At 48.3% G+C, this 9,930-nt stretch overlaps 2 protein-coding genes across 8 annotated transcripts in view; both read left to right on the top strand.

Moving 5' to 3' along the window:
- Positions 1-4,315, top strand: part of QRICH1 (glutamine rich 1) — a 64,145-nt gene extending 59,830 nt beyond the window's left edge. For all 6 annotated transcript variants that reach the window (XM_003800572.3, XM_023519569.1, XM_023519573.1 and 3 more), the window contains 4 exons: positions 1,043-1,151; positions 1,508-1,659; positions 1,993-2,083; positions 3,367-4,315. In XM_003800572.3, the coding sequence (XP_003800620.1) occupies positions 1,043-1,151; positions 1,508-1,659; positions 1,993-2,083; positions 3,367-3,559 (545 nt within the window). In that variant the 3' untranslated portion in view covers positions 3,560-4,315. The remainder of the gene's footprint in view (positions 1-1,042; positions 1,152-1,507; positions 1,660-1,992; positions 2,084-3,366) is intronic.
- A 247-nt stretch (positions 4,316-4,562) lies between these two features.
- Positions 4,563-9,445, top strand: IMPDH2 (inosine monophosphate dehydrogenase 2). 2 transcript variants are annotated; one of them, XM_012811887.2, is made up of 15 exons: positions 4,568-4,745; positions 5,221-5,269; positions 5,482-5,583; positions 5,699-5,773; positions 6,091-6,297; positions 6,793-6,880; positions 6,954-7,153; positions 7,235-7,325; positions 7,420-7,515; positions 7,771-7,842; positions 8,513-8,656; positions 8,734-8,878; positions 8,976-9,119; positions 9,200-9,283; positions 9,374-9,445. In XM_012811887.2, exons 1-15 carry the CDS (start codon positions 4,648-4,650, stop codon positions 9,393-9,395), a joined length of 1,617 nt encoding a protein of 538 aa, XP_012667341.1. In that variant the 5' UTR covers positions 4,568-4,647; the 3' UTR covers positions 9,396-9,445. The 2 variants fall into 2 exon arrangements, with proteins under 2 accessions (XP_003800619.1, XP_012667341.1); XM_003800571.3 differs by lacking the exon at positions 7,771-7,842 and having other exon boundaries at positions 4,563-4,745.
- Positions 9,446-9,930: the final 485 nt, after the last annotated feature.

The raw sequence follows: 9,930 nt of genomic DNA, 5'->3' as shown, positions 1-9,930 counted from the left end.
AAAGAAAATATAATGCAAAATCTTTATCTTCTCAGAGAAGTATACATATATGGTGGGTTTGGTTAGCAGTTTTAGGTATTTCACTCTACCTGCAGGCAATCCTTTTGCCCTCTATTAACCTTATACTAGAGTAAAACTTTCTTGGGTAACAATTACCATGTAAGGTAATGGTTCTCAAAATGTAGTCTCCCTGAGTAGCAGTAACTCTGTCTACCTTGGAACTTCTTAGAAATGCTCATTATTTGCGTGGCGCCTTTGGCTTGGTGGGTAGGGCGCCGGCCCCATATACCAAGGGTGGCAGGTTCAAACCCAGCCATGGCCAAATTGCGACAAAAAAATAGCCAGGCGTTGTGGCGGGTGCCTATGGTCCCAGCTATTAGGAAGACTGAAGCAAGAGAATCACGTAAGCCCAGGAGTTGGAGGTTGCTGTGAGCTGTGTGATGCCATGGCACTCTACTGAGGGTGATAAAGTGAGACTCTGTCTCTTTAAAAAAAAAAGAAAGAAAGAAAGAAATGCTCATTATCAGACACTACCATAGAAACTTGGGTTGAGACAAAGGCATCTGTATTAGCCAGTTTTCCAGGTTATGTTGCTATATCCTAGCAAGTTCCCTGATTAAAGTTGTATTCCTAAGCTGGGTAAGGTGGCTCATGCCTGTAATCCTAGCACTGTGGGAGACTGAAGTGGGACGATCTCTTGAGCTCAGGAGTTGAGGACTAGCTTCAGCAGGAGTGAGACCTTCTGTCTCTGCTAATACCAGAAAAATTAGCCAGGTATTGTGGTGGGCACCGGTAGTCTCAGCTACTTGGGAGGCTGAGGCAGGAGGATTGCTTGAACCCAGGAGTTTGAAGTTTCTGTGAGCTAGGCTGATGCCATGGCATTCTCTCCTGGACAATAGACTGAGACTCTGGTCTCAAAAACTATATATATAAATAAAAATAAAATTGTATACCTGTGTGGTCTTTGTACTTCACACCTCCCATATAGTGCCTTTGAGAAACCACCTGCCATCCTCTTGTAGCAGTACTCTCTTCCTCCTAGGCTATGTCCTGCCCAGCCACGTGACTGAGGAGATGCTGTGGGAGTGCAAGCAGCTTGGTGCTCACTCCCCTTCCACCCTGCTGACCACCCTCATGTTCTTTAACACCAAGTAAGTGTTCTAGAGGCTCCACGCTTAGCCACAGCTGGTATCTGTCCAGTGAAGAGGGTGGAAACTATCCAGGAGGACTTCTGATTTCCTCTGACACATGTTTGAGAAACTTTGGGCTATTGAAAGCCCCAGCCCTGCTTGGCTGCATTTTGTGTGGCGACCAGTAAGGCACAGCCTTGCCAGACCCCTATCATCCATCTTGATGTGGCTCCTCCACTGGACACTGTGCTTGGGTATGGGCCTGCCCAGATTCTGGGAGTGTGGGCAGTGGCTCCCTTATATACTGATGAGCAGAGGGTAAGTCATGGTATCCTCCTGGCACCCCTCCCTCTGCTTTGCTTTCACTTGTGGTCCAGGTACTTCCTTTTGAAGACGGTAGACCAGCACATGAAGCTGGCTTTCTCCAAGGTCTTACGACAGACAAAGAAGAATCCTTCTAATCCTAAGGATAAAAGCACGAGTATACGGTACCTGAAGGCCCTTGGAATACATCAGACTGGCCAGAAAGGTAGGAAAAGGAGACGGGACTATGCAAACAGGTGCTATTTGTCCTGCCATCCCTCGTGCCTTTTGGGCTAGGGATGAATGTCCAGGTGGGGTTAGCTGGTTAGGAGTTCTCTACTTCCTTCTCTCCAAGCCAAAAATTTCAAACTTTTCTCTTAGAAGCAGAGAAGCCCCTGAGAAGATAGCTGCCTCTTCCCTTCATAGTTGTTCCCCATGCCCTATACCTTCCCTCCCCACCCCATATATAGTTGGGTTGCTTAAACAGCCTTAGTTTCTGGTTTGGAGCTAATGCAGACTAATGCCAGGTTGGTGGTGTTGAGGGGGGTGTGTTTTATAGTTACAGATGACATGTATGCAGAACAGACAGAAAATCCTGAGAATCCATTGAGATGTCCCATCAAGCTCTACGATTTCTACCTCTTCAAATGGTGAGGAGGCTTTATTATAACTACATAACTGTGTGTGGTGGGGAGTGGGCAGGTGTCTTTTCACAGTAGAAGTCATTCTTTAATACCAAACTGAGGGTAAAAATCATTCCTGAAAAGCTAAATAAAGAAGTGACCTTTTGTCCTCCCCCCCACCCCCATGTGATGTGCCTAGCAAGTATAGTCATTCACCTTTCATGGAAAGGGTATGAAGATACAGCAAAGACATCTTCATCATATATTGGGCATGGCCCTGGTTCTTGACCTTAACCTTTTGTCACTGTCACCATCAATCGAGGTGGGGGGGGGCACTTCTCCTGGCTTTTGCTCCCTTTTGCCCCTATAATTTGGCATGTTATCTTGACAACAGTGCCAGAATGATCTTTCTAGGTTGCATGTCTTAGCATGTCACTTAGATAAAACCTTTTGGTGGTTCCTCATTATTCTACAGAATAATCCTCACATGGTGTACAAGACCTTCCATCTACTCCCTTTTGTAAACTTCCTGTCTTTGGAGCTATTGGCTCCCTAGCCACATTAGCTCTTCTCCACTCAAACTCATCATTGTATCCCTTTTCTCACCTTCAACACAGCTTTATCAGGGAAGGATCTGTAGATTCCCTCTTTTCTCTAGATGTATCTTCTATAGCACTTAACAGTGTTTGTCATTTTGTGTGTATTTATGAAATTTGTTTCTCTAATCTGTTAAGTTCCATGAGGTAGGAACTATTGTTTCTGCTCTTTTCTTAACATCAGCCACCTAGTGCTGGCCTAGTACATGGTAGCTCTTTGATAAAGCTTGAATGAATGAATAAATTGTTAAAAGATGGAAGGTGTTAAGTAATGTAATAGAGGTACAGCACAGTTTGGAGGTTGGCATGAGCCCAGGTCAGGACCCCAGCATCATGGCCATTATTACTGAGTGAACAACATGAGCAAAGACTTAGAGGTAGACCTTCTGGATAGTGAACAAGACTCCGAAGTGGGATAGAGATTAAGTCCAGTTAAATAAGTCTAGGGGAGCCCTAGGCAGGTGCAGTCTTTTATGGATGACAGCTGAAACATTGAAAAGAGGGGCCATAGGGAAGCAGTCTGTCACTGGCATTTACAGTAGCCCCAAAGCAGAACCAGGATGTGTTGTGTTAAGGCTGAATAGAATTCAGTGGATGTGCTACAGTACCTTGTTGCCTTACCAATTTTTGTAGATAGCATGTGTCTGGGAGGTTCAAAGTAGGAGGGTTGAGGTTGTAATGGTATTACCCAATTTTTACCAACATATTTTTCAGCCCCCAGAGTGTGAAAGGCCGGAATGACACCTTTTACCTGACACCTGAGCCAGTGGTGGCCCCCAACAGCCCAATCTGGTACTCAGTGCAGCCTATCAGCAGAGAGCAGATGGGACAAATGCTAACCCGGATCCTGGTGATACGAGAAATTCAAGAGGCCATCGCAGTGGCCAGTGCAAGCACCATGCAGTGAGATGCTTTGGCCGTGGTACAGGATAAACCAGCCAGGAAAAACGAAGACAGACTTTTCACACTAAAGAAGAGGCCTCCATTTTTTTCTTTATTCTTTTTTTTATCGGTGTAGTTATGAAGCCTGTCAGGCTGCTTCTGTTTAAAATGTAAAAGAAAATTCTGCCCCCTTTGCATCTTCATAAACCTGCTGTGGCAGACTCCTCAGCCAATGGGGGCTCTGGATTTCCTGAAAGCTGGATGTCCTAGAAAGTTGCTGGTTGACTTTTTCTTTCTTGTCTGAAGCCTGGGGAAAGGGCTTGGACTGTTAGGAGAAATGTGGCCCCTTCCCATCAAGAGAGATGGAATTAATGATGGATGGACCCTGCAGGGAATCTCCCCAGCTGGCCAGCTGGCCTTCATCCTGGACTGGCAGACTTCACTGACCACAGGGGAGCCATTTTCTTTTCTTTCTTCATGTTCAGACATAAACTTAGCATCTTAATGGAAGAAAAATGAGGGGAACTTCAATTATGATTTATTAAAGACAATTTCTATTACACCCTCCTTTATGACAAGTGACAGTTTAGATGTTAAAGACTTTACCATGCCTTTTTTTTTTTTTTTTGGCCTAACATTGAGGCCTTAAAACCAGAGGCTTCTGTGCCTGATGGAATTCTTGTAACATACACTTGTGTATCATATAAAGATACCACTTTGTTTCTCTTATGTATTCTTACTCTAGTTGTTTATTAAGAATGACAAGCACGTCTTTTCAACATGTTAGTGAACACTGTCTCTTTATTTGGGAGGAGCTGGGCGGGGCAGTGGAAACAAAGCCTTGCCTAATCAGGCCAAGGACTTGCGGGGAGGGCGTAGGATAAGTAACCCGGCTCGACAGCGACTCGGCTGGTGTGTGGTGGGCATGCGCAGGTTTCTCTCAGCCAGACCCACCCTTTCCGCAGCGCCGTAGTCGTCCCACCCCCGCGCCTTACGCCCTGACGTCAACGGTATGCGCCGCGCAGTGACGAAACTGGTTTATATTGGCGCGGTCGGGCGGCAGCGGTCTCTGCGACAGTCCTCGGAGACACGCGGTGTTAATTTGCGTTGGCCATGGCCGACTACCTGATTAGCGGGGGCACGTCTTACGTACCAGACGATGGACTCACGGCACAGCAGCTCTTCAACTGCGGGGACGGTCTCACCTATAAGTGCGGGTCTATGGGGCTTACCTGGGCAAGGAGAGGGACGACATGTTGGGCTAAGAGGCCAGGTGGGGGCTTTCGTGTAGCTCTCTTGAGCTCAGACATGGGGTTCAGGTTCTGGGAATTACCCATTTCCAGGGCTCTCTTTGACAGATCTGGAACGGAGGTTGGGATAGGACAGTCATCTTGATAGTGCTTGGGATTTTTGGCTAGGAGACTGTTCTCTGTGCACATATAATTGTCAGGGTGCCAGGATCACTAATGACAGCTCACTACTGGCAGAAAAGGTCTCCTGTCCCCATCTCCACCTTGTGCTCTCCCTTTCCTGTGACACACGGCCTCAGTCAGCCCCACTCTGAGGGGCTGACTCATAAATCTCAGGGTTTCGTTCATAAATCTCAGGGGTTGATCTATGGGAATGGAATCTCGTACTGTCATAAGCCTGAGAGCCCTACTTCCAATTCATCCCCCTTTCCCGCAGCGACTTTCTTATTCTCCCTGGGTACATCGACTTCACTGCAGACCAAGTGGTAAGTATGATCAAGAACTGGGTTTTGCACATCAATATGGACTAAGGTGTTGTCACCTGTTCTCTGGACTGCCTCACCAGATTGGGTTTGGAATTAGATTTGGTGGAATAATTTTGCTAACATACAGGTCATACAGACCTCGTACTGGGGGCTGGTACCACCCTAAGGTGTAAGAGATGTTTTCCCACACTAGTTGACCCATCTCTTCTCAGGACCTGACTTCTGCTCTGACCAAGAAGATCACTCTGAAGACCCCATTGGTTTCCTCTCCCATGGACACAGTCACAGAGGCTGGGATGGCCATAGCAATGGCGGTGAGCCCCATGGGGCAAGGACGGGAGAAGCAGGGGTATCATCCCCTTTCCCTAAAGCATCTAGTCTTTCCCTCAATTCTCTGTCATTTATTTCTTCTCTTCTGTGTATATGTAGCTTACAGGCGGTATTGGCTTCATCCACCACAACTGTACACCTGAATTCCAGGCCAATGAAGTTCGGAAAGTGAAGGTTAGAAGGGCTAGGATTATGGCCAAGATCTGGGAAATGCACTGAGGTGTAGTGGGGTGGGAGTGGGAATTTGTTCTGCTAATTTATGATCCTTCCCACCATGGGTATCAATTACTAGAGAGAGCCTGGGATCCTTTTTAAGGCTCAGAAAAGGAACGGGTGGACAGTGCCTTTAGCCCACCACGTCTCTGAGAGGTGTTTGTGCAATTTCGTCCTGTGGGACTGCCAAAGGTGGTGTTAGGCACAGACTGCTTCATACCAAAAGCCTGATGAAAGTGGTTCAGAAATGCAACACCTGTTTTCACCATCCTTTCCAGAAATATGAGCAAGGATTCATCACAGATCCTGTGGTCCTCAGCCCCAAGGATCGTGTGCGGGATGTTTTTGAGGCCAAGGCCCGGCATGGTTTCTGTGGTATCCCAATCACAGATACAGGTCGGATGGGGAGCCGCTTGGTGGGCATTATCTCTTCAAGGGACATTGATTTTCTCAAGGAGGAAGAGCATGACCTCTTTTTGGAAGAGGTAGGTACCACTGGTAGAGCACAGCCAAGCTCTGGCAGCCCAGGCTAAAGACCAAGAGGATTCTTTTGCCCATATGACATCTAAAGACTCTTCTCTCCAGGAAGAAGTGCACAGCCAGGTTTATGGCTCCTTCAAGCTCTCAAACTGTCTACATGCTTGCCAGCATTTATGCTTTGTTCTTTGCTTCCCCTAGTGTAAGGGCAGTGCTCAAAGAACAATATCAGTCTTCCTTTTCTAATTCTCTTGACCTTGTTCCTGTATGATTTACTCTTCTCCATAGTGCAAGAGGCTGCTTTTTGTGCCATTTTGTCTTTTATGCTCAATTCTCCCTCTTACTGCTATATTGCTATAGGGACTTTTGAATTCCCTTAAGGGTGGTCTAGGTGCAAGTATGTGAACGGTGTGGTCTTGAGAACCTCTCCTGAGTTAGGACAGGGTCTTTGGAGAGGTCTGATTTATGACTGGCTCTTTCTCACAATCCCCATTCCCTCCTAGATCATGACAAAGAGGGAAGACCTGGTGGTAGCCCCTGCAGGCATCACACTGAAGGAAGCAAATGAAATACTGCAGCGCAGCAAGAAAGGTAAATCCTAGAGATGGGAAGGGGCCTGGAACTAATGCTCAGGGTCTTAATTAACGTCCTGCCTTCACCTCAGGAAAATTGCCCATTGTGAATGAAGATGATGAGCTGGTAGCCATCATTGCCCGGACAGACCTGAAGAAGAACCGAGATTACCCACTGGCATCCAAAGATGCTAAGAAGCAGCTTCTGTGTGGGGCAGCTATCGGGACTCATGAGGATGACAAGTATAGGCTGGACTTGCTCACCCAGGCTGGTGTGGATGTAGTGGTTTTGGTGAGCTGCTACACAGGCAAGTAGTAGTAGTAGGGGTAGCTGCCATATCACAGTCTGACTAGGACTTACTTCCTGTCACAGGATTCTTCCCAGGGAAATTCCATCTTCCAGATTAATATGATCAAGTACATCAAAGAGAAATACCCTAATCTGCAAGTCATTGGAGGCAATGGTAAGGCAAGATTGGGCACTGAAGGATGTGTGGTGGTAGTGGAGCTTGGCTCCCACCAGACCTTCACATGAGCCTTTGCCCTCCCTCACTTTAGTGGTCACTGCTGCCCAGGCCAAGAACCTCATTGATGCGGGTGTGGATGCCCTGCGAGTGGGCATGGGAAGTGGCTCCATCTGCATCACCCAAGAAGGTAGGAATATGCTTTGTCAGCCCACAGAGACCCTGGCTTCAGGCCCCACATGCCTTGAAGCCAAGCACTCTCATGGGACCAATACCAAGTCCTCCAATAGGGGCAAACCTCGGGCCAAATTGGCCTCTTGGATGGGTAACATGGCTAGACACAAGACAAGTTCTTGTCATACTTCATGTCACTCCCTTGCCTAGCCTGGCCTCCTTGCTCCTGCTCTGCACCCTCTCTAAACTCTGGTCTGTTTGTTTTATTTAGCGGCTCCCAAGATCCCTCCAGACATAAAGTCCCACAGCCCCAAATGCCCTTCTACTGTCACGGGCTGCTATAGTAAGTCCAGCCTGGCCCACTGGCCCGGCCCAGCTGCCCACTGCCCAGCTGCTTGGTTGACTGTAGCTGTAGCTCCTGGGGTTTGTGGTGCTGACGGGTGGGCAGGGCAAACTGTTGTATAGACCACAGTTTTGGGGCTGTTGGAGAACACAGCTTCACCCTCCTCCTGGGATGTTGACAGGGAAGGACTTCTTTCCCTAGGGCAGACCCTGCCCTGCCCACATCTTATGCAATAGGCATGGCTCAAGGACCAATTCTGGAGCCTCTCTCTTCCATATGACTACCACCCTGACCTTGCCTGAGCTGTCCACCATGCAGGGAGGAAGGGTGGGCCTGACTCAGTGCCTCTGGGTACTAACTGCACGGTGACTCATGCCCCATCTGATACCACCTGGGTGGGGCTTTCCAGGCTGTTACGATTGCATATGCCTAAGGCTGCCTTGGATACTGCACACATGCACGTGCACACGCAGGGGTGAGTGAAGACCAGCACAATTTGTACAGTTTGAGGCAGATGGGGCAGCAGCCATCCCAGATACATCTCTTCCTCAGCCAAGCTGCAGTCCGAGTACAGGTGTAGGTAAAAGTTTCTGGGTGCTATGTATAGTCACAGTACCTATTGCCTATCCCCACTAATCCTTTCCATCTACCTATTCCTCCATCTCAACAGTGTTAGCCTGTGGGCGGCCTCAAGCAACAGCAGTGTACAAAGTGTCAGAGTATGCACGGCGATTTGGTGTTCCTGTCATTGCTGATGGAGGAATCCAAAATGTGGGCCATATTGCCAAAGCCTTGGCCCTTGGGGCCTCCACAGGTAAGGCCCTGGAGGCTGGTGGGCCCCTTCTCCAGTGGTGCTGAAGCTCTGCCCAAAATATTCCATTCTATCCACAGTCATGATGGGGTCCCTCCTGGCTGCCACCACTGAGGCCCCTGGTGAGTACTTCTTCTCTGATGGGATCCGGCTAAAGAAATATCGAGGTATGGGTTCTCTTGATGCCATGGACAAGCATCTCAGCAGCCAGAACCGATATTTCAGGTGGGACAAACAGATCAATTACACCCCCCACCCCATCCCTGCACTGACAGTTCTGCCTCTGCTCTGACCTTGTCCATGTCTCTGCCTCTCCCTGCAGTGAAGCTGACAAAATTAAAGTGGCTCAGGGGGTATCTGGGGCTGTACAGGACAAAGGGTCCATCCACAAATTTGTCCCCTACCTGATTGCTGGCATCCAGCACTCCTGTCAGGACATTGGTGCCAAGAGCTTGACCCAAGTCCGGTGAGCTTGGGGATCTGGGACAGGATTAGAGGGGCTGATCCAGAATCAGCTACCCACATTTGATATCTATCTGTCTTCAGAGCCATGATGTACTCTGGGGAGCTTAAGTTTGAGAAGAGAACATCCTCAGCTCAGGTGGAAGGTGGTGTCCATAGTCTCCATTCGTAAGTAACCCTTTTCCTACGTAGGAGCTTTTGCCATGCCTTGTGCCTTACTTCCCACCCTCAGCTCACAGGTTGTCCATCTGTTTGCAGGTATGAGAAGCGGCTTTTCTGAAAAGGGGTCCAGCATGTCCCTGTGGTTTTTTCAATAAAAGTTTAAAAAAAGAAAGTGATGCCTGATCTTTGAGGTCATTAGCCAGGTGGGATTCTGCAGCTGCCACCACCACACAAATTTCCAGGGGGGGTAGGTACCTGAGACAAAAGTGATCCATGGACCTGGAAAGGAGTGGTTCCAGTTTCAGATAGTTCCTCCTGAGGCTGCTGTAGCCAGCCCTAATTAGCTATGGCTCTAGTGAGTTCATTCTCACAGAGTATCTAACTTTGTGCCTCCCTAGGAAGTGTCCCAGAACAATCCATAGGACTGGTATACACAGGCCATCCTGTTAGCTCAAAGCTTGTCCCTAAGTTAAATCTCTAAATGGTGGCTGGGCGCTGTGGCTCACACCTATAATCCTAGCACTCTGGGAGGCCGAGGGGCTGGTGGGTTGCTTGAGCTCACAAGTTTGAGATCAGCTTGAGCAAAAAGTGAGACCCCAATCTTTACTTGAAAATAGAAAAACTGGCTCGGCACCTGTGGCTCAAGGGGCTAA

This window comes from Otolemur garnettii, unplaced genomic scaffold (assembly GCF_000181295.1).
Source record: "Otolemur garnettii isolate 467f Iridium unplaced genomic scaffold, OtoGar3 scaffold00179, whole genome shotgun sequence".
NCBI classification, from domain to species: Eukaryota; Metazoa; Chordata; class Mammalia; order Primates; family Galagidae; genus Otolemur; species Otolemur garnettii.
This window is presented reverse-complemented; position numbering and strand designations above follow the sequence as displayed.

Bases quoted from the DNA above. Each gene is read 5' to 3' on its own strand.
- IMPDH2 (XM_012811887.2), top strand. From the start codon at position 4,648: ATGGCCGACTACCTGATTAGCGGGGGCACGTCTTACGTACCAGACGAT. The intron at 6,298-6,792 runs GTAGGTACCACT...ATTCCCTCCTAG, and splicing joins ATGACCTCTTTTTGGAAGAG to ATCATGACAAAGAGGGAAGA. The intron at 8,879-8,975 runs GTGGGACAAACA...CTCTCCCTGCAG, and splicing joins AGCCAGAACCGATATTTCAG to TGAAGCTGACAAAATTAAAG.